Here is a 25,012-nt window from a genome sequence, read left to right as displayed (position 1 = left end):
ATTATCAGGATAAGAAATGATGAACAAATTGTTCTGTTTAATATATCTTGCTTTTATGGACTCTCTGCTTACAGTTTGAATGAATTAAATTGACTTTGATGGCTAATTTCTGGACATTTTCAACTCCAAGAGAGCTGAAAACCAAGCTGCTGTACAAATTTATTACTAACAGATTAAAAGAAGACAGTATTCTCTCTAATTATCATCATGAATCTCACTGACAGCGTAGAATTAAAGTTTGAATGAGATGAGTCAGCGTGGATGAAAAGCTCATTTGTGTCCAAAATAGTGCTTCAGGGAGCTGGAAGAGGAAGCACGTCCTGTCATCCAGAGAGTGAAAACAAAACAAAAAAGTTCTTACCCCGTACACCAGCTCCCCAACCATGCCATTCCAGATCTTCGTCTCTGGGTCCCTGGCGCCGTACTTTCCGTCGGGAACGATGGAGATTTTGTACTTGATGCCAATGTGTTTAGCGATCTCTGAGGCGAGGTCCACGCAGTAGCCCTCGTACTGGTCGTTGCCCTCGTACATCTCCCAGTTCTTCTTAAGCATCACATAGGGACCCTCCTACACAAGGGACCATAACCAGTGAACCAAACCGTCAGACAGACAGACACACAGACATGAGGGCTCGCACAATGGTTCATTGACACACCAACAGACAACAGAATGAAGAACAGGAACTTCAGCTCTGCATTGATCCCAACCAGGGTTCAGGTTAAAGCTACCCTGTGAACTTTTCCACAACTTGGAGGCAATGTTTTGATGAGCGGGCCCCCGTTTTGTTTGTATCTCATGCACAAACATGCAGGTGAAGCAATATGAATTCTTGCTGATGGTTTCATGCTATTTCACTGATCAACATTTGGTGGCAGAGACACCTTTTGAAACATAGAAATGCAACAGAAGAAGATCGTTAGATAGCAAACATAGATGTAAACAATGTAAAAAAAACAGAGACTTTGTTTGTTTTATAAGGCAGGACTCAAGCATACACATGAAATATTGATATTGTGTTATTACTACACCTATGATAATATTGTGTAAATAATCATTTTCTGTTCTTGCTTTGTGGTTTACACTCCAACAATACACCTTAACGCTGGTTGCCAGGGTTACAGTTGAGTGAAATTAATTTGCCAACAAAGAGACAAAACACAAAATAAAAGTTACTTGTTTTTTCAGGTTTTCTATAAATATTGCAATAATATCGTTATCACAAGTTCTTCTGGCCTTGATAATTGTGTAGTGAATCTGATATCCTGACAGCCCTAATACACATGAGAAACACGATTTAAACATTAATACAAACAATTTGTTCCACAGGGTAGCTTCAGTGTCAGTTCAGAAATGGATTTTCTTCAGTATTTAACAATAAAAGATGAAAACATTGGATTTTTCATAAAGAAATGAAAACATTAAAATTTTAAAGCTGTACCAGGCAAGATCTTATTGAAAAATCTTCATCTCCGACTGATATGATGCGGTTGGTTAGATAAATTAAAGGTGCAGTTACTAATTTGGAGTTCATTTTCCGCTCAAAACACACCCATGTGATCAGCATTCATGGGCTATGATGAGACTGTGGACTGTGTCATCATGTGACAACTTGTTGTTCCACAGTTGGGAACAAAACATGGTCCCATAATTACCAAATTCATCCGGAACTGAATTAATTTAAAATCATTTTTCTCATAGTTAACTCCTCTTCTTATGTTTTCACACTGACTTTATAACAAAGAACAAGATATTTTCTAACACAGTCGTTTATCTTTTATACTGATGATTGACTCGGAGGAATTTCATGTCCAAGTTAAAAAAAATTCAAAATTAAAAAATGCATAGTGCGGCTTTAAAAGTAACTGCTGAGAGATCATTTAGTGCACAACAGAAAGGGGATGCATATGTTATCATAATGACAGCCTCATGCTAAATATACACAGCACAGACTGGAGTTTAGGCAAAATCATCAAAGTGTTAATGTGGGTGCATGATACACAGAGACTCAAAGAGGACTCAAAGTATGACTAAGCAGAAATGGAGGCAGACATAAAGCTGAAGGGAAGTGAGGAATGAACTGCAGTCAGACTGAATGACTTAATACCTAAAACAAGCCTGACTCGATGTGAACACTTAAAGTAATCAGGGGTCGCTACATCAGTCTACACTGTGACCAGCGGTAGGTTATAGATCATTACATTCGCCGTTGCTAAGAAAGTGATCTAAATGTAAACCCCTGTATGGTTTCTGCGCTCATATTTCCAAACAAATTACTTTTGTCATGGAAGGCAGCCTATTGCATATTGAGAACGGGAGCAATTTATTTCTGAGATGTGTTTGCTTGACATTGCCCCGGGCCAAAGCAAGGTAACCAAAGACTCCTCAGTGGGGAGAGAATGCAAATGCTCAGCTGAGCCTGCGGCACAGCAAAATGTTGATGTACAATATAATGATGCTAGAATTTAGAAGTTTAATGTCAATATGAGACATTGCTAATCTAAAATATGCAGTACTGCTCTTGCAAATAAAATGTAAACTTAATAATTGTGGTATTTAAGACCGGCCCTTGCAGAATTCAAAGAACACAAAGTGAATTAAAATAATTTGATACGCTTATTACAAACCTTTTTGCCATTAACCATAAAGTATTCATCATTGTGCATACTATAGTTGATCATAATGAATATACGGTAACACAATCAAAATGCTTAAAAGTAGAGCCAGATTAATCTGCTGTGGGTGCCCTGGGGCAGCACTGAGCTATGTAACCAGTCACACAGCAGACCACACATGGCAGCTTTATTATAATTTGCTTACAGGTTCGGAAGCAAACAAACATCCTGTCCTGCAGTGTATGAGATAGTTTGTGGTAAATGGATTAAATGTAAATTTTATTTAAGCCTTTTGGATCCAAATCAAACCCTTTGTTTTTGATGCTATTTGTTGACGTTGATGCATTTACATTCTGTAATTACCTCACTAGTTTTAATTTTAGTGGTGGAGTCTGCCATACCCACACAGGATTAAAATATCCCACCTAACCACAAGAGATTTCACATAATTTACTGTTTCTAATTTCTTCTAATAGATATCAGGCTCATTGTTTACCTTTGTAAGTTATTTCCTACTACCTATTTTTCGCATTAAACGCACAAAACAACTTTTATTGTGAAGGAATCACAGGAAATGTTTGTCAAAATGTGTCACTGGTTAGCTCTGACAGTAATTGTGCAACCAAAATGCACCCGCAAAATGGTGGGTGGTTCATTTTGGCATTTTTTTAAAACTCAGAATCGGGTTTTAAATACCACAGCGTAATGGAACAAGGAGCGCTCACAGTGAGCTGTCAGATGAAGAGTTTGCAGGCGACCAGCTGCCAACTCCTCATCCAGGTAACAAACTCTTCTGTGTCCTGTTGTGTGCAAAACTACTCACAGCATGAAATCAGATAGCAGTGGCTCAAGGCATGATGCGAAAAAGGCAGATTATTGACTGACTTTTTTATTAAAACAGTTTGTTTGGGTGTAAACGGATACATCAGTCTGACAAAGTAGATGCTTAAGGAGTGTTTGCTGCCTTCAGACTTTTGGGACTTGTGCTATTAAATCTTGCTGCTAGCACAATAACCATGACTGTCACCAAATCAACCAGTGCTGAAATCTTAAGGATTACAACTTTAAAGCCTCTACGGTATGTGTGGGATTTGTTAGCACTCTGGTGCCCCCTGTTTTACAATCAAAATAGATACTGGCAGACAAATCCTCCATCCCATAGATCCCAAACAGGCACACTGAGAACAATAGTTGAAAAAAACAACAACAAAACAAGCCCACGTAGGCCTGAATACAAATTCTACACATGATGGCTTGTACACCACTCTAAGGAAACTTTACAACCACTGAAAAATGTGATTTATGATACCGCTTTTATGGTTCTCGGCCATTTTAATGATGAAGGCTTAATTTACAAGTTGATCTTTGCAGATGTTTTGGATGTACATCAGAGGAGAAACACTCTTTATCTATATGATTTATGAGAGCAGGGTGTGTGACAGCGCTTGGCAGCCAGAGGAGCCGAGGGAGCAGCACAGATAAGAGATATAGGATGCAGTCAGTGTTCCTGGCATGAGTAGAGAGAGGTACTTCAGAGGTCTTCACAGCAAAGGCCAACATGGCTGACAGGCTGGTCAATATTCCCAAACACACTGCTTCACTCACTGCGTAATGAGACTAATTAACATGCCATTAAAAGCACACACGCTACAGGGCCCACTTGCATATGTACGTACATTAGTATACACACACATGCACGCACGTCAGAGTAGTTTGGTTTTGTGGAAGATAAACAATCTGTTGCACATTCCGGTTGAATATGAGCAGGACAATGACGATCGATTTAGTACAATAACTTGGCCACAAAAACATCCGTTTATGAAGCAAACACACTGTAATGTTTCTCAGTAAGTGACTCATTTATGCGTCTCAGTCGTCAGTAGCCACTTGAGGAACTAATTACATTTTTATTTGATTTAATGCGGTTGGATGACATTGAAAAGGGGGCAGCACATTCGAAGCACAAACAAACAATATTAGCAAATGTCCGCTGTCCTTTTTTCACATGAAGTGCACTCGCATCACAGCCTTGACAAGAGTTTTGGATCACCTTGGTGCTTTAATGAATACCAATTGTTACAGCTGAGCCTCGACCTCATATACAATCTGTGCACCTGCAGTGGTCTGCTTACTACTTACACCAGAATATCATAAAACTGAAGCTTCGATTTTAAAATCAATTCTACGGTTGAAAACACCACTGATGTTTAAATCACTAAAAATTTAAATACTTTTTACAAAGTACTTTTACTTACTTTTTAAACACAATATAATATTTTTTCCTGTTCCTTGTTTTAAACTTCCATGTTTTACACCAGGCCTCATACAAAAACAATTCTTACCCTAAATTCCTATACCTACTATTTTTAGCAGGTTTATTCTGATTTGGATTGAACAAATACGTTTAACGGCAAAAATATTTTGTAAATTGTAAATTTCAGCTTGATGAATGCCAAATAAAAAGATTATTAGCAGAATTAATGCCCCTAAATTGAATTTCCATTGATAAAAATGTGACCTAAGAGTAAAAAAAACAACTTGGAGCATGTTGGATATTAGCATGATCTCTACATATTTACATAATAATTATAGTGCCAAAACACTCAAATTTACTCAATGCTGATAAAATCGAAACAAAGACCTGTTGGCAAGTACTGGCGGTATAACGGATGGACGGTGTATCCGTGACTTCACCCATAGCTTTCTGAAGAGCCTTAATAAAATTTGAACAGGTGAGTTATATACAAACTCAGTACAGTACATATAGCTGTCATGAACAGTGAAATTAGCTCTAGAGACCAAAACTGTTTTTTGTACCTGGCTGTAAAAATGTTTATTTCTTCTATGAAGTTGGACATTTTAACATGGGGGGCTTATGGAGATTGACTCGTTCTGTAGCCAGCCTCAAGTGGCTGCTTGAGGAACTGCAGTTTTGGCACTTGTGCGTTGACTTCATGTCACAGCCATGGAGGTTTCCGCTTGTAATTATGTTCTTATGTTTTCCCTCCTCTGTGGACTTTTTGTAAAATATTTTTATTTGTGCTTAAAGTAAGAAACTGTGATTGTGGCAAATTCTCTTAAATCATTTCTACGGGCCCCTTAAGAGCAAATTTATTTATTTATGACAGGCTCTTGCATGAGGCCCAATGTGTCCCTAAAACAGCTGTAGCTGCATCGTCAGGAGGGACTTTAAAACAGTCTCGACGTGTCGTCCTCCTTCAAAATTCCTTGAACAAGCATTAAACAGAAACATAATTAAAGCAGCACCCTCTCTGTACTTTTTGCCCTCTGCTAGATTGATAGCGCGCCAGGTTTAAAGTGCAAAGAAGGAGTTTAGATCCAAGACACACTTCATCAAAAGCTTTCAGCCTCATTCTGCCAGTAAGATGACAATCAAACTTTGTCCTTGTCTGGGAACTTCACTGTTAATGCACCAACCTTCAGGCGGCTATGTCCTGAGACATCATAGAGGTCTATTGATGTCAAAGTTAAAGTCAAAGAAAAATAATTGTACGCTATAAATGAAATCCACCAGACATAGCAGATCATGACATGGGTGTAGATGTGCAGAAGTAAAATTAAACAGACCTAAAGAAAGAGATTTAGCGTTCTGAAACACTTTCTTATCTTATCCAGTAGCAGCTGTAAGCCATGCAATGTTTTCAAAGAGCTAGCAAGCAGCAGTAGCTACTATCTGACTACTAGCCCCCCTTCAGACACATCCCATTGAAAATCTGTTCTGCTTTTAACCTTAATTATAACCTAATTATCAGATTAGGTTTTTATTTGTGAGAAAGTAAGCACAAAAAAGAAATATCAAACATAAAGCCTCGGATAAGGTCGTGTCTGGTATGGGTAGAGTTTGGGTCTCTTGGCCTGAACACTTGTGTGTCGTCACATCAAAACAAGGAGGACAACAACAAACTGAATATCTGGCAGAATTGAGGATACAACACATAACCGAGTAGTAAAGGCAACACAAACACACTGTCCTGGTCCTGGCTGAGCCCTGGCTGTGGCCTGGATTCTCTGTCTGAACGCATCACACAAACACACAAAAGTGAAGGAAAATCAAGAACAATATCATTCCTAATTCTTTTGATTTTGTTCTCTGGTGTAAAAGCCTCACAGGGTTCTTTAAAGTCCAAGTTAAGAGAAGCCCCGCGGTATGTTTCGTTAACTTTCAGCAGTGGAAAGGAGCTGATATTTACTTTATTCTACTGTCGCATGACAAAATCTCCTTTTCTTTTCTTTGTTGTTTATTTGTGTCTTGTATTTGTGAAAGTGATTGTTTAGGACCCCCTCATGTAAACGAGATGATACATCTCAAGGAGGTTTATCCCGGGATAATACATTTCTTGAATTGATACCGTTTTCAATGCTGTGCAGGCACCACCAACTTTCTTGTTATGTTGAACTGCTCCTTTATCAATGCTCCTTAAAAGACACAGAGCAGCCTCAATGTAATATAACACTTCATTAAGTTTATGCTACACAAACATCACCCTTACAAACATTAAAAGTGGGAGTGAAAGGCAGCCGTCACAATGTAACTATAATATCATGCTGCATAAAAGCATTATGGATATGAACTGGGATGATTATGAGAGCATTAGTCTTTCTAAGCTGTTTTAAAGCTTACAGGGAGCCCTCTGAGTGTGTAATATACTCTACGGTAGAGCAGGTAGTCGGACAAAGTGACAGATTTACAGCAAGCAGGAATTCAGTTAGACATAATGTATATTCACATTGTGGTAACGCCTCACTTTATAGTTCTCGGCTCCATAAATCTTTGCAAAAAATTACAAATTCAAACCAGGATGGGTTTCAAGCTGTGACTGGCCACACAAACACAACGGGCATGACAATGTATGAGTCTAACACACACAAACAGGTGTAGCTGGAGCCTGTTTATGCTAGTAAACAGACACTGTGCTGTCAAGAGCTGGGGACCCATTTTTAGTCTCAATGGGTGTCCATCCACAAGCACCGTCCTTAAAAGAGACAGTGTCTTTTTCCCTCCATTTTCATTTCATTTTCCTCTCGAGTGGCTCCATTTCTTGTTCAGTTTTCTGAACAGGGTGTCCATTAACATAGGTGCCGTGTCTCTCCTCTCGCCCAGAGTCTTTAGGGCTTCATTTTGGCTCGTGTTGTTGTGTCCATCACTCTGCCATTAAGGGCTTTCAAATCCTGCTTGCGTCCAACTGTGGGCTCAGTTTCTTAAAATGGGGTTCCTCATCAGGGGCTGAAAAGAGGGAGGATTGTGCTGAGCTGTGACTCTCCATTCCCACCTCCTTCCCTTACTCCTCCACTCAGCTGCTACATGTAACGCTCAATATTTGGCTGCTTTTACTCTAGTCAGCCATGTCAGAGTCACTGCTTACAGCCAGAGATTTACATGCCATGCAAAGGCCATTCATTTCAATCATGTGAAAAAAAAAATGCTTTGATTGATTTTGTAGCTGTATGGAAGTCTTTTATGAACTCTTTTATCTGTGCAATAAGAACCAAAAACCTGAGTAACGGCAGCTGGTTAAGGAGCTGTTTGACTGCTTTTTGAGGTGTTTATTGGTGCAATAAAAGAACATCTAAGTGACGGTAGTTGATTCTGGAGTTGTATGATGGTTTATTGCTAGAGTAATAAAAAGAAAGGCCCTTTTGTCAAGAGTATCTTCACTGATAATGCACGTGTGATCCCTGAACAGTCATAATACACACTATAAGGGTGGGTAAAGTGCTGAAATCTGAGCATCTTGCAAACTTCATCAGTTCACACTCGGATACTTTTACTGTAAATCTGAGGATATGATGAATGTTCAAGGAGTTATGTGTCATGAAGTGTTGATTTTTTTAGCTATATAAGTGGACTTTGAGTGGAGATTAATTATTCAGACCACAAATCTTATTAGCATTCCTGTATTTTGGTCTATTGAGGCTACTAATGGTGGATAATGATCACCTCTGCTGTTTTAATGATGGGTTTCTGCCAGTGAGAATGTTGAGTCTATATTGGCAAAGAAGCCCTTAATCTATGCTCTAAAGGCTGGCAACAAAACTTTACGACAGATGATGTTTTACAGCTAAACTCTAACTCTCTAGTGTCGGTTCTGCGCAAACAGTATGCCTACTTTATGTCTGCAGTAATGATAAAACAAGGAGAATACAAGGTTCATCAGTGTTAAAGTGCAAAGACTGAGAGTATTAATACTTGTACAAGCGAAAGGTGGTGAAGGATAATCAGATTGTTCTGAATGCAGGTTTTGGTGGTGCAGGTAGGATGTATCATGTGTAACTTCAGGCTCCTGACTCTGCATATCCCTCAAGTGTTATATGCTCTGCAACAGCACTAAATAAGAAAGTCTCCTGGCATTACAAATTGCTGTGTGTGTGTTGGCGAGAGCATGCCGGTCTCTTACCATGATGGTAGTAACTACAACAGTGCGGTTCTCCATGCCAGAAGTGTCATTTGGAAGCAGAGGAGAGTCCTGGATCAGCACCAGTTTGTCTGCGTCGTTCCAGTATCCGATCTGCAGGGAAAACAAAATATGAGATTGCGTATGTGTTCATGTGTATGTGCTAATATCCTGCATAGCGACACATGCACAACTTGCTCTGCTATCTTGGCGGAGTGCTTCTGTTGACACAATCCCTGATGTCGAAACAGAGCAGAGGAGCTCTAACTGCCAAAACAACATGAAGGAAAGACTTGGTGGACCCGGGTATCCCCGACTAAATGAGAAGCTTAAGTTGTTGGAAGTAAGGCTGCTGAGAAATAGCTTTCAAACACTATCAGAAAAAAAATCTACTTTTTTTGTATTTTCCTTTTTTTTCCAAATGCATTTCAACTCAGCTGCAACATCTGCAGAACATCTGTCACATATATATCAATGTTCAGCACTTTGGTGACTTTATATTACTCCATCTGCCAAAGTTTTGCTAAAGACTTTTAGAAAAATTGAAGTAAAAAAAGTAAAGATACGATAAGGCAGACTTTAATGATGCCACACTGGGGAAATTCACTAGTCACAGCAGCTCATATACTGAAGGTAGATAAGAAATTACTCATAAATAAGAAATATATAGAAAAAAAAGCCATGCTGGAGAAAGTCATAAAGTCATGCTCGTGTTAAAGAGTCTGACAACTGCTGGATTGAAAGACCTGTGGTAACGCTTCTTCTTACTGTATATGGTGGGAGTAGCAGTCTGTTGCTAAAAGAGCTGTTTAACCATAAAACCCATTCAAGACTATATGAAACTACTATTTTCCAAAAAAGTTCAGACTACAATAACATATTTTATCCTATTTAAAAATGAATTCACACTGTTTTATTAATTTAGTCAATAAAATAGTGAATCATTGAAGCATTGGAGCCCTTATGCAAGACTCAGTATCTATGTTGTGTTACTTCTTTTTGTCAAAAGCTATCTCATGTTCAGCTGACATTACTGCCTTCTTCCAGAAGACTTCAGGGTCAAACTGACCAGCTGGAACTGACCTGACAGACATGATATGTTGTGGTCACAATATTATCAAACTCTGTGTGAGGAGGACGAACATGACACTGCTCGGCCGATATGTGATTTTTAATAAAAAGTCGATATCTGCAAATATTCTGTCAAACTGATGCATTGATCTCATAATAGACAAGAGCTTTGACAGCAACCATAAGCAGCTATAAGTCAGCGAGAGTGGAGACGCTGAGCGAGCCAGCTGGCTGCTGGTTGGCCGCTGCTGGTGGCAAGCCAATGGGAACGAAGAACTGTGATTGGCTGATAACACCCTGTGTGCTGGGGCATCAGGATGATTAAGGAACATGGAAAATATAGGAGAGAGACCGTGACACACACACACAGACACACACACAGGTACGCACACACACACACACACACACTCCGTGTCCTGACAGGACCCTCGCTGTGCTGCAGGAAGACAGGCCAAAGCAGGTTTTGATTGATGGGAACTCCTCTCTGCATTCCCCCTCTTTCTCCTCCTCTCCTCTACCTTGATTGCTCTCTATTTCATTTCATCCTCTCGCCATCACGCTCACAAGTGCCCTCTCTCTCTCTCTTTTTCCCATTTTCCCTGAATTTTCTCAACAGACATCCATCCTCTCACACCAGAAGCAGAAGCGATGAAGCTTTTTTTTTACAACCTACTTGATGATAATAGAGAACGCCACACTATAAAATGTGTCCCAGCCCCCAGACACTTAAAATGACAGCAGTGTGCACATATCTCTATCAATAAATATTGTGCATGCGAAAATATACAGCATTACTGACTTGACTTGGACAAATATTCATCTGTGACACAAATGAAAGCAGTGTGGTGTGATGTTTTACCCGTCTGGGTCCATTATTCTTCAGTTCAAACACGTCCATTGTGTAGTTGACCCTGCGGCCATAGTGGTCAAACTGGACATTACCTGTTAATCCCTGCAACTGGACCTGCACACAGACGAGAACATACAAATAGATACACACAGTGATATAACTGTAGCAAATAGTATTCGTTTACCTCACAGAAAGGTTGCAGGAAAAACTTGAACATATCAAGGCTCATTTTGGTCAACTTTCTACCAAAACCAGCTTTTTTCAGTGAAGGTGTAGAAGGCAAACAAGACAGAATATTTCAAGTTTTTCCTGAACTCGTACTGAAACTTGACTTCTAAACAGAGGTATGACCTCCTCCATCTGCTCCTCTTTCTCTCCCACCTGTTTGAGAGTTCGTTCCATGTCGATGCCCTGGTTCCACGGGGCGGCAGGATTGGCGAGACAGTCGCCAGCGTTCCCCCGTCTTGAAATGTCCACCTTTTGCCTGCGCAGGTTCCTGAAGGCCTCGGCCATCACCATCACCCCGTCGTATGTCAGCGCTGAGGTATACTGGGAGACAAAAGGAGGCGATCAGAGAGACAGAGGTTACTGTACGAGGGCACAGTTGGGGTTGTGTGCAGCATTTCTTTCTTTAGAAAAATAACATGTCACATAAAAACACTGCAGCAGGCATTATGGTTCAACTCTGGCCTTTTTAGCTCTATTAAAAGGAAATAAAAAGCCAGGACAGATCACAATGTGATTTGTAAATTACAGTCTTTGTAACCTGCCGTTCTGTCTGTTTTGGGTATATACAGTGCTGGAGGACACACACTGGAAAAATGTATGAGGCCAATTAAATGCTGATTTAGCTGGACAGGCAGAATGTTCTGCAATATTTGCTGGTCAAATCTCCTTAAAAACAATCTGTGGGCTGCCTTTGAGAGGACGCTGAGTTTCTGCAGGGCCAAGCAGTATGTTGTAACAGTCTGGCTGTTGCAGAGAAGCAGCAGTTTCAATTTGCTCATTATTTTCTGGAAATGGAAAAGAGGAGTGGTAGAAAAGGGAAGAGCATATTCCCCACAGTGAAAGCCTCCCAATTCCCCCCTAATCTAACTTTGACCTGAAGACTCCATGTTGGCTCTTATTATTTGCGTCTAATGAAGTCAATCTCCCCATCATGAACCATACTTTTCCCTAAAACTCACCTCTCGCACGGCAGAAAACTAATTGAGTGAATGCCGAAATGGCAGCAAGATGGAGAGTGAGTCGGGGAAAAAGAAAGGGAAAAGGCGAGCGTTTTGTCCAGCCGGGTAGCAGTCTGGCATTAATTATCCTGGCTAGCAGGAGTTCATTAACTTCGCCTCCGGCTGGGGGTGACTCCTATTCATTAGCTGACTGCTCACTCTGACATTATGGCTCTCTATAGAGACTGCTGCACTCTATCCCTGTGTTACTCTTTGACAAGCTGCCCAAAGGAACACACAAACAATAGAGGTGCATCTTCACTGCTCAAAACTACCAGGGACATGGTCACGGGTTTAGTTCTTTCCATGGAGCTTCATATACATACTGTATGTGTGGAAATCTAGCAAAAGTATAAATGTCGTCAGTAAGATAGAAAGCAGCAACCTCATTTGTTATCCCTGATTGGTCTATTGTCTCCCCAACTAGGAAAACCAGGTTGATTAGCACGTCTGACCAGAACGGGCGATGATTCAGAGGCTTGATAAATCTACATGTTGTTTTTGGAAGTTGGACACCTTCTCCTGGAGGTGTAACCACTGTAATAAAGCTGATCCCAAATCATGGAATACATGCAGCAAATTTAATGGTAGTCAGACGTGGTTGGGCTGAAATATTCATGCCCCCAAAACAGTGCTGAGCTCGCGTGGGACAATGCCACGGTGCCTGGTATCCGCTCACTCTTCCACTCCACTTTGGTTGTAGTACAGTTCCTGTGTTTACTCGTAGTTTTACTTAAGGACAAGTTAGAGTTGATTGTTCAATTCTGTCTCTAATTGAGTGTTTCTCAATTTCCACAACACAGCTGCTGAGTATTATGATATAATAAAGCAAAATATACACATTAATTTTCTGTTTAGGGAACTGCTTGCACCGGGTGAAAGTTAATCTCAGCCACAACAAGCAGGGATTGACTGTGAGTCAGTAAATAAAAGCATAATAACATAATTTTTTGCCTTGTGTGAAGCGATGTAGGGATTAACCAGACAGGAAGAGAGTGTTTTTAAGTTGGGATCTAACTAACTGTGTTCATCTCTCTGACTACTGACATCAAACATGTTACTGCTCATATTTGTGATCAAAACTTTCCAGTGAGCCAACATGCACCACAGCAGCAACCTGACTCTGTTGGACCTGAATGGAACGAAAACCTTAATTAGTATCACTGGTAACAAACAACTGTGCTTACTCTTTTATTTCATGTCATAATGACTGCTGTGAAAAAGCATTAATGATGGTTAGTTAATATTATTATTACGTTGCATTAACAAGTCCAAATGTCCTTGGCCTCTGTCTCTGATTGGCTAGTACTCGTTGCCTTTGTTGGAATATTGGGGTGAGCCAATCAGAGACAGAGTAGGGTATGTGTCTGTAGACAAGATGAGCCAAAACTGCACATTTTAGAGTGTCCTTTTATTATATCTTAAGTCTACAGGCACACCTGTGTCAGCATCTTGACGTGCCACATCTGTCAGGTGGACGGATTATCTTGGCAAAGGAGAAGCACTTACTAACTTCTGTGTGCTTAGAGGAAGTCTTAGATCTTTTACTTCAGCTTATGAAAAATGGAACCAAAAACCAAAACTGTCATGTTTATAGTATTTTGTGGAGTGTACGTACAGGAATCCCTCATTAGTTCACTACCTGCAGATTCCTGGAACTTTTAAACACAAGGCATTACATTTGTCTTCGCAAAGTGAGTAAACATGCCAGAACACGGCCCAACTCACCGGTGGTGTTAATATATTAGAAGAAAGAAGGGCTGACTGTGACTCAGGCTGTGGACAAACTTAATGGGGAGCAGAGTAATTTAGTCTGAGTGGATTTCCAGGAGAGAGAGCAATTTATCAAGAAATGGAGTGGGGATAAACACACACACACACGCACGCACGCACACACACACACACATAACACAAACACACACATAATATCATGTGATATCGCCCCGTGGTGTAAACTTTTAATTTAAACCACCCCAATCCATCAGACACACATACTACACACACGCAAACACACTCTGCTTGACTTGCACCGTTTCCACTCCACTGAATCTGTTTTTTTTTTTTACATAGAAATCTTTGTTGGATACAGATTTGCTGGGGGGAAAGAAGGTTTGCTGACTACCATGGCGTGATGCCTTCTTGCCCCAGTGCCATTTGCAATCTGTGTGTGCCTGAAAAGAACGTAAAGTGGGTCAGTCTGTCACATCACTGCATATGACAGCGGTGGACGAGGCTGAGCAGATTGCTGCTGCCTGTTCCTCGTGTGCACATGTTCATGAATGTGTTTTATCATAGGCTGATGATATTAGTTTTTGCATCAAGCCAGTTTTTTATCTTTGTGTGCTGCTGCTGCTGCTGCTGCTGCTGTTGTTGTTTCGTGCAGCAATATGCTGCTATATATTCATACACTTTTCATCTTCTCTGGCACTTTCCTTACTCGCGTTATCTCTCTTTGCTGTATCCGCTGTTTCTGCTGTTGCAACCCCTGGAGGAATCCTGAAAGAACTGTGTTTTTGCATATGTTTTAGCACACGTGCTATTTACATGACTGCCCGCTATTCTTCTTTAATTTTAGATACACAAACGAATCACAAAAATCATTTAAAAATGTTTTATCCTATATGTTCTGGATTTGATTTTGTGATATAGCTTGCATAACAACAACATCTCTGAGTTCACCACCATGGAGTTTTCAGAAATGTCCCCGCTCACAGCTGCAAAGGTTCTGGAAAATAACTACATTCACTGAAGTACTCTACTTAAATCCACTTTTGAGAACCCCTATTGTGAGTATTTCCAATTTCTTCTAAAACTACTTCGACTTCTTTCACTTCACTACATTTACTTGACTTAATGGTTACTTTTCAGACTCAGATTTGACATAATAAACTCATAAAATACAGTACATTGCTAAAGATTAACCATTGTTTTAAACTGGCTCCACCTACAGCTGCAACTGTAAAATGCTTCTTACATATTAACAATCTAATAATGTCATATGTAATAATATACCATTGTACTACAGATAGAGTATTTACCAGACATTTACTTGTAGTGAAGTATTTTTATACTGTTGTAATGGTACTTCTCCTTAAATAAATAAACTGAGCTACAGTCCCAAATCACAATAAGATGTATGTTGTGTCGTGTTGCTGATCTGATTTCATCTGATTGTGACATAACATACCTTAGGTGGAGCGTCCGATCCTGGGTACTCCCTCTGATCCAGCTTGTTCCAGCGCTGCATCAGTTTGATGACCATGGGGTTGCTGAAGTCGACCAGCTGGAAGCCTGTAACGTTGGCTCCACCATGCATGAAGCGCTCCAGGTTGATGTCCTTAAAACCCTTGAGGAGCAGCAAGAGGAAAGAGTGGTCATGAGTCCAGATGATTTGATTTAATTACATTATTAGCCGATGCTAACTCTGAACTAACAATAAACTATAATACATTTGATTTAATAATTCTATAATTAATCAGATGAAAATGTCTCTAAATGTGTTTAAATGTTCTTTGGCACGGATCCCGAGTCATCATACTAGATATCGTGTTGCTTGAAGGCTGTCAGAGGAGGCTGAACATTACAGCCATCTGTGTCAGACCTTAATGGTTTCCATGGTTATGAATTCAAATCCCTGATCCTGTAACCCATGCATTTTTCTAAACAGTTTTAAAGGATAGGTGCCCACACTACCTACATGCCTAAGTGTACACCGGCCTTGAAGAAATCCCTTTGTAATGTGATTCCAATAGAGGGATGAAATCCACAGTCCTCATTTTGAGTAGAAATGGACTAAAGTGGTGCTTTTTTTTAAATATGTGCCATGCATCAAAGGATAAATGCACTGTGTTATAAACAGTGACATATAAAGATAGTCTTGCATATTTATCTTATCCAAAAATGAGCCTGTATTATTTCCATATTGTCACTTAATTTCTGCTACTTGACTTCAGGGAGTAACGATCACTATGAAATCAAGATTAGCTACGGAAGAGAAATAAATACTGGCCCACAAACGACTGAGACAGCTATATAATTAAGCATTTTGAGTCAAGTTTTTGTTTACATGCATTTTAACCCCAAACACACATACAAGGGCTCATAGACATGCAATGTGGAGAGAGATGGTGGAGCGCCCTGCGAGCAGTTGGGGGGTTCGGTGCCTTGCTCAAGGGCACCTCGGCAGTACCCAGGAGGTCTCCAGCTACCAGTCCACTTTCCATATTTTGGTCCATGCTGGACTTGAACGGGCCACCCTCCGGTTCCCAAGCCAAGTCTCTATGGACTGAGCTACTACCGCCCCCAAATTAGCATTAGGCAATGAGAGAGATGGTGTGAAGAACATGTAAAATAAGAAAAACCATCAGCAGTGATTCTCCCTCACCAGGTTGGCCATGATGTAATGGTAGCCTTTGACATGTTTCCCGACACTGACAATCTGAGGAGGAGGAGCAGAACTCAGCGTTAATCTGACTGGATTACAGCATAGCACACGTTAATTACAGTAAATGATGCATGTGACAGGCGAGTGTGTGTCCTGACACAGTGGGACCGTCAGCTTTAATCTATAAAAGATCGGACGTCTAAACAAATGAACGGGCAGTCATGTCAGTACGTAACGGAGGAAGTAAACACTTCACGCTTTCAAAGACATGACAATGCTTCTCGACACCCTTACACAACACACACATACATAGGACCACAGTTCTGCATCCTTGTGACAAAAAGTGAGTTTGAAAGCTGACATCTGCTGGAAAAATCCCACTGGACGTGCAGTTAATAAGCGTGTGAATTAAGCTGAAAAGAAAAAAAAACGTTTTAAATTGATATCAGTTCATCTTCATTGCTGTCAAACTCTGAGCATGTACTTGTTCTTAGTTTGCTCTACTGCCACTTTTGGCCTTAAAAAAAAAAGATTTCTTTTTTATCTCAGTGGGACTTTTCCTGGTTAAATAAAGGTTAAATAAAAGGCAATATGTGTGTGGTTTACTCACATTATACTACATGGTTTATTGACATCCTCAAAATCCAACCAATGAAGCTCTTTTTAGACATGAAATACATTAAATGAAATACCGCTGGCATCTGTTAAAGTGATGTCATTCATGCATAGACGTCTGTTACATACAGTAAATGTTCATACTGGTTTCTCTCAGACATGACGGGACCATTAAGAGAAAAAGCCACATCGCTCATGTCATATTTGACATCTGGTGTGAGAGGAAGCGAAGTCAGAGCTCGGGAGAATAGTGCCGAGTTGGAAAAATAATGATATGTAGGAAGATGAGACTTTTCTGTTCCCGCACAGACTGCAACACTGATTTTGGCACCAAAGACTTAACTAATGACCATCGCTTGCACTCACTTCTCACGGTGAATCACCTACTTCTCATCAAGCTCGCCATTTATCAGATAGAAAAAGCCCCACACTGCACAAGTATAGAGTGATGAGAAGCTCCAGTTTGCTCACACGCTGTGTTTCGCTGGATATTTATAATATATCTGTGAGGAGGGAGTGCTGGTATGATTATTATTGGTTGTGTTTTTCATTATCATTTAAAGTTATAACTGGCTCTGTCACAGTATGTCATGCTTTATCAAGCTGGTATTTTGCACATAAGAGATTACATTTATTACATCGGCAGAACAGAAAATGCATTTAACGCTGTGCTGCTGCAGCCTTTACATTAGTGTGATGACATTTAATAGCTCGTGCCATGTTGTTACAGCTCCAGCCATCCTGACTTTAAAAATAAAAGACATGAAACCAACATGAAATATTTCCATAGCAAGGTGCACATCTTAAAGGAGGCTTCATAGCACCTTTTAGTGACATTTAGTTATCTTAAACACCTCTTGGATTTTAATGAAGCTTCATTCCTTTGTTCACTGAACAGCTATGGTACAGTTTGTACAACTTGCAAATTAGCTGCAATGAGACGAATGAAACAGGTTTGCATTCAGAGATTTCATGCTCTGTCATTTAAAGTAGCATCTGGTTGCTTATACGCCTTGATATGTACAGACCGTGCTGTTAATACGCAGCTAATAAGGCCCAATTATGTATTCAAATCCTTGTCCTGGATCAGGACAATTTGGCAATACGTAAATACAAACAGGATGACAGTTGGCATGAATGCAGGATAAAATGTTTATGTCTTTGGCAGTGACCACATCGTGGGTAACAAAACTGTGCATCATCCCACACACTTTAAATGCGAGTTCATCACATCCTCTTATCTCTAAGATATTGTGTACACTGCCATCACGCAAAGATGAAGCAGGATTTCTGCTGCTCTGTGGGGCAAAGAGAGTCTCTGACACACACACACACACACATCTGCAAAATAAATTGTTAGAAGTATGACAGATGTCAGAGCGGAGATTTCCTGAATAATTGAACAATTACAGAGACACCAGTTGCCCCAGGGAAAGATGGAAGGATGAAGAGAAGGAAGAGTAGGAGGAGGAAGGAAGAAACACATCATATTCTGAGTGTGCTTATGCCAAATAACACCACCGGAGATCAGTACAGGCTGTTTTCATGCTCAAAACTTTCTAATTAACACAAATATATATATATATATATATATAAAAACAAGAAAACAGAGTAAAACAAACATTGAGTAAGTGTGTAAAGTCTACACTTCTGTTCTTTGTAGATATTTAATTTCTGGAACACTGTCACTGCATTTCACAGAACGGGAAATAAACATAGCAATTAAGGTGATTTTACTGATCTTATGGTCAGCTAATATAAAGAGTTTTGGATTTTGGTTCAGAAACATGTCTCATTAATTTCCTCTTTCTTATACACAGAGTACAAATATTCTCTTCATCACAACTTATCAAATAGTTTCCTCTGCACTGTTTCATTTTCTTGGAAACTATTTAAAAACACTGTTAAAGCATAATTCTGATTTATTACAACTCAAGTTCAATTTCATAGTTTTGTTCATTGTTTCTGCCATTTAAGACAACATGATGCTCATTAAGTCAGTTGTAGAGATATTACTAGACACAGGCAAAAAAAAAAAAAAAAACAGGAGCAGCCATCAGAAGTCTACTGTAAGTAGGGCAGTTTAGCCCGATTATATAAATTACAGCAAGTAGGTTAAAGTTGAACCAGGAGGTTTGACACTAAACCGCACTGATGTATTAAGAGAGCTGGATGTGGCATGAGAGGTCAGACTTGATGCCCATTTGTCCCAGTGCTGAACAAAAAAAGTCCCCTGTGGCCCAAAACTCATTTTCCACATGGACCACAATTCACACAAAAAAGGAAGGAGGTAATTCACTTTGCATTTCACATCATCGAATAACAATATTTATAAGACACTAATGAACATGTGAATGGAAGCAAACCAGGAAGAGAGAAGAGCATTGTGGAGTCCAGTATCCAGTTCTCGTAATACATCAGTGCGAAACTGTAATGGACAGTTTGGATAATGATTTTACTGCTTGCCTTTGTTTTCCCATCCCAAAAACTTTGGCTGACCCGTCTGATTGTCTGACTGCTCGTGTTCCCTGACCCCCAATCATACTGATGGCCAGAGGCAATAAAAAAAAAAACAAATTGTAGTAATCCGTCGTGGACATTTACAATTTTTACTGCATTTCTAAACTGCCTGAACCATATGGATCCGTCAATTTAACAACTTTTACTAGTACTAGCGACTTTAGACGGCAGCCACAAGCAGCTAGTAGTTGATTTGCTAAGTCAGCACAATAAGAAACCAGTGAAGCTAAAAATCCAGCAGATCAACCACCATAAAAGTTGGGGTGCAACTTTCATGTTGTAGCTCTGTTCACACTACAGGTGAAGTTCCTCCTCTTTGCAACACTAAATCCTCTTTATCTGTGACTTAGTTAATATGTTAGATCTTCTTTCTTCTCCTCAGTGTAGTTGTACAGTATAGTATATATATAGCTGGACTTGTCTACAGGTATGTGCTGCAAATTGGTTTGATCGCTCAGGGTACTAGCCTAGACAATGTGATTAAAGTCTGTTCAAGCCACCGCTGTCTCAAAACAAATAACTCATTTAACGCCACTTATGAAACTTCAAAAAGTTAAAATAAACAACCTTACATGAATAGCACCTAATATACTTTAAAAAGCTAGTGCTCAACTTTTGCAATGGCTGATTGCTCTTTTGAACAGAAAATGCTGTCATGGTGGCATCACCTGTTCCAGCATGTTCTGCAGTCTCTCCGCCTCGAGGTCGATCACAAACTTCTTCTCCTGTCTCCGTTCCAGATCCTCTAGCAGTCGTCTGTAACTGGCGTCATTGAAGTTCTCCACGCAGATGGCGCTGACCTGCCAGTTGTTTTGTCCTGCCTTCTCCATGATGGCCTGCAGGATGGCATATCCTGATGCAGTCGGGCACAAGATGACAGGACACATTTATTTATTGGATCATAATGCATATTAATGTTTTAACATCAAATCAATGTGAAGGACAGTTTCAATGACGATATTTTCAGGCGATATCCCTTAATTATGTTTATATTGGCCAACGTTCAGTGCCAATGTTGGAAGAAGTGTGTCCTTTAACAAGGTGACAACGGTTGTCTTTCATAAAGGAGAACTTGTGTGTCCTGCTACAGACCTCTAAGACATAACCACGATAATTCCTCAACCATAACCATACTGTAGTGATCATATGCAGATATTGTAGAAAGAAATATTGGCAGTGAAGGTTAAAAACACTAAACATAGTTCAGGAGTTTCCCAGATTTTCCTTCATTAGGGTTGGATTAACTGAGATCACACAAGAATCCATTTTTCCAGGCTTCAAGCTATGTGTCCAAATCACAGTGGTTTGGACAATCAGCATCCTGTGAGGAACAGATAGTTGCAGACATCCAACTAGTCTCCAAGGATGACTTTGCAGAAGTTTCTGCGTAAAGAAACATCTGGTGTATCAGGTTAGAGTTGAATAAGACGATCCATTTAGTCCTGTTGTTGTTTGTTAATATGCAAAATGTATTTAAAAAAAAGAAGGTCACATGTTTTAAAGTTTTGTGGAGAGTTTGGCATCAAGCTAACAAACAAGTTTCTTGTGTGGATTCTTCTGCAGTTCCAGTTGAATTAAGGCACCCTGGAGTTTTGTTTTGTTTTTTCTTTCACAAGTGTGTTTTCATTCAGTATTTATCAGAAAAACAGTGTGACTTCTTGTATTTTCTTCATCTTCTTTTCTTTCTTCTTGACAGTGAGCATTCTTCTTATTCACTACCTTTTGTTGGCACATTTGTACGTTTTTTGACTCGCTATGGCTGCAATATGTAAAATCAGTAGAACAGCAGTATCTCTTGTTCTCTGCATGACTGTGCACTTACACATGCGTCCTAATTCTGGCGTACGTTTGTAAGATACAAACAAAATGTGTACACACTCATCAAAACATTAGGAGTACTTTTCAGAATGTTAAATTTTATTAAAATGAATATTTTTAATTTAATTATCTTCTAAAAAACTACTGTACTTAAGACTTGCATATATCCCACGTGTCTCTGTGTGTTTTTGATGCAGATTAAAATTTTCTCCACCTTTTCTATTGTCACATTCAACATGAGTGCTCCCTAAATGCTTTTTAGTTTAGTCAGTGTAACAGCTCCTGAATGTGTTTGCTTCTTGGCTGAAATATGGTGCATTTATCAATGTGTATTCCAAAAAACACATTGCTCACATGCTCATAATTGCTGGTTTAAAACACAATCTGGCTTTAGCTGACACAACATCTTTGGCAAAACAAACTATTTTCCATCTAAAAGACACCAAGCTGGAGCAAACTCCTATAAAGCTTTTATCTTTTTCCAACCGGATCCTGGCTTTTGGTCCAGTCTGGGAAACAGACTTGTCTCCATGAGTGGGATGTAACACTAGACTCTTGAGAGGGGAGGGACCCTCACTGTCAGGTTTGTGTATAAAGAAGATGAGTGTCAGAGAGGAAACTAGGGAGCTGTGAGGGCGGCTGTTCTCCAGCAGGAACAGATGTCCCCCTTAAACGGCCCCTCCTGGTGGCCATCACAATCTGGCAACCCATCTCCCTTTGCTCCCAATTAGTGGATTAACCTGTGCTCTGGCAACCCGGCTTCCTATCCACCTCCTCTATCTCCTCCCCAGCCTCTTGCTCCCCATTAGAGCAATGTCTGTGCCAGGAGGGACTGCTGGTTGAGGCGACTCAACCAGACAAATGGACAAAAAAAAACACACACACACACACACACACATTACACATACTCACACATGGATGTGTCATCAAGACATCATCCCCAGTTACCCCTAAAGGGAGAGCTGGTTCATGACATTTTGGCTACAACTCCAGAATTGTTGGGAAGCCAAATGGGACGCAATAATTGTTCACTTTGTCGGTTATAACAGAAGACAAATGGGGTTGCATGTTATGCTTTTACCATTAAAGAAGCTGGTATCAGTGCAGGACCTTTGGGACAGACACATTCTTTTCACATTCATTTTATTTTATGCCTTTATTGGAAATCTGAGCTGTGGAAGGAAATGAGAGGAGAGTGAGATGAGGAACAACATGCAACAAAGGTCACCCTGGGCCCAAAACATGGACACATGTTACACATTATAACACTATATTTGTGGTTTGACACATGGTTGAAGGTGGAAGTACAATGTAAAAAAGTCGGTAATATTGCATGGAATCTAACTTTTAAACCTACACAATAAGATTGATTGTTTCAGTGCATGATTTGATTTCTTTACTACTTTTGCCAAGAAACATAACTCATGTATAACCTTTTACATGTAAGAAAGATATATTGGCATCACAATGCCATTGAAATAAAGTATCTAAACGGCTTCAAGTTTTCAGTGAGATTTTGTCCAGTCTGAAGACTGTGTGGTATTGTTATTGTTGTGTTTTTTCCTCCTGCAAGTAACCAAAATCACACGAACTGTTCCGTTTATTCTCATCTGCTAATTAAAAAAACAAATGCCTTTGCTCTGTGTGATTAATTCTATTTTAATTCATGTTTAAATAATGTTTAGTCTGTGTATTTGGCTCCATGGGAAATCTCCGATTAGCTTGTGACAATGCTAATGAAGCTGTCAGTCACATGACCTTCACCTTGCAGGTCATAGTGCTTCCTCAACACTGACAATTCTGACACGCTGACGTTTAGCAGGTTTAATGTTTACCATATTTATCACCATAGTGTGTCAGCATGCTAACATTGGCTAATTAGCACTAAACAAAGCACAGCAAAGGTTGATGGGAATGTCGATGTTTTGACCTGGTGATGGCAGGAGGTGGAAAAGCACTGAACCGACCATACATCCAGTAGTTACTGACAATCCTAGCGCCAATCAATCACGTCTCTTAAAGATTACCCACCTCATCCATTTTGTGCACAATTTAAACAGGCAGTAGATTTGAGCAGTAGTTGAGTAGTAATTTGAGTAGTTGAGCAGTAATTGATCAATATGAGCCCATGTTCACACTGTGTGTTTGTACTGCAAGGAGGAAAACCCAAAGCAGAATACGACTAAGGCTGCTTGTGAGACATTCAAAGTCTCCAGTTCCCCTGCTGTGAACTGATTTTATTTCCTTACTGTAACATTTACTTTGTGGCACTTTCTACCTGCCCAGGGACTGCAGTGAGATAGTAGCTGGTAACTAAATCTGATAGAAAGCGTCTCCTCTTACTGCATGAAATGAAGGTTTTTGTACACGGTCCATAACAAATAAACATAATACAAAGACAGACTCTGAGCAGACCACGGACTAACGACTAACAGGCTAAATACGACTCCCTGTGGTAGCTTCAGTTACTTTGCTGCTATTGACTGTATTGACTGAAGCTGTTTCAGCTACAAATGAGCAGCTGTTTCGGCTCACTGTTAGTGCGCTCTGGTGTGAAACCATAGTTTATGTCATTACACCGGTGTGCTCATATTGGTTTGGTATAGAATCAATCTTTTTACGGGCAAAGGGGTCTGGCAGCATAGTGTGAATTATAACCTACATTTTAATATTAAGTGGTGGAAATGCCCTTTATGATTTGAACTATCCACAGTGTTTAGCCCCGTCCCCTGTAGCATCTGTTGCTTTGTCAGTCAAGCCTGTTATGCTATGGCACATATGTATACAGTAATATTGGCGATAATATTTACCACTTTTAGTTGAAAACACTCACTATAAGTGATTTGTTTAAAAAGAGAACCTTGTAAAACTCTTAAAAATACACATCCATCCATACATTATCTGTAACCACTTCATGGTCATGGTAGGGCTGGAGCCTATCCCAGCTGACTTTGGACGAGAGGTGGGGTATCCCTGATCACATTCACACCTGGATGCTGCCCGGTACAACCACAGAGTGATCTGCTGGACAATCATGGTTTGTTACACAGAGCCATCTGAGACATCATCGTTCGGAAACTGCACTTGGGAAGCAATTGGATGAACCATCTGTCTATCACGAGCAAACTTCTACCTACGAAACTTACTGTATACTGAAGCCAGTAGGAAGAAGAGAAAAAAGAAAAAAATCTTTCACTGAATAAATACTCTGCAGTTCCAACAGCATCTACGCTGTTGGAACTGACTGAGCTGCTGATGTTGTTATTCTCACACACACCTAGCGTTAAACCACACCCGTAGCCTATAGCGTAGTAGCTCCTCATTGAACACCAATTAGTGTGAACCACTGTGTTCAGACACAAACAGCTTGAAGCCTGACAAGATGGAGTTCAACTGCCTTCCAAGGTTACAGGAACACCTCAGTGGTGGTAATGAGGGAGTGGCAAACGTTGCTTTTTCACTTTTCCCACTCGGGGTAACTCTTGCTGGTCTAGTAAAGACC

General features: G+C 40.0%; 1 protein-coding gene across 4 annotated transcripts in view; it reads right to left on the bottom strand.

Moving 5' to 3' along the window:
* Positions 1 to 25,012, bottom strand: part of gria4b (glutamate receptor, ionotropic, AMPA 4b) — a 103,930-nt gene that overhangs the window by 23,072 nt on the left and 55,846 nt on the right. For 3 of the 4 annotated variants that reach the window (XR_002042899.2, XM_019274803.2, XM_019274801.2), the window contains exons 4-10: positions 20,361 to 20,545; positions 16,558 to 16,611; positions 15,361 to 15,519; positions 11,329 to 11,496; positions 10,957 to 11,061; positions 9,030 to 9,140; positions 362 to 568 (exon numbers count right to left, since the gene is read on the bottom strand). Coding sequence is in view for 3 of the 4 variants with exons in the window: in XM_019274803.2 (XP_019130348.1) it covers positions 362 to 568; positions 9,030 to 9,140; positions 10,957 to 11,061; positions 11,329 to 11,496; positions 15,361 to 15,519; positions 16,558 to 16,611; positions 20,361 to 20,545 (989 nt within the window). In the remaining variant the exon portion in view is untranslated. Of the gene's footprint in view, positions 1 to 361; positions 569 to 5,534; positions 7,859 to 9,029; positions 9,141 to 10,956; positions 11,062 to 11,328; positions 11,497 to 15,360; positions 15,520 to 16,557; positions 16,612 to 20,360; positions 20,546 to 25,012 lie in introns of those variants that run through there. The other variant, XM_019274802.2, reaches the window with a different exon arrangement.

Source organism: Larimichthys crocea, chromosome III (assembly GCF_000972845.2).
Source record: "Larimichthys crocea isolate SSNF chromosome III, L_crocea_2.0, whole genome shotgun sequence".
NCBI classification, from domain to species: domain Eukaryota; kingdom Metazoa; phylum Chordata; class Actinopteri; family Sciaenidae; genus Larimichthys; species Larimichthys crocea.
Note: the sequence above shows the minus strand (reverse complement) of the source record. Positions and strands in the feature narration are given on the sequence as shown.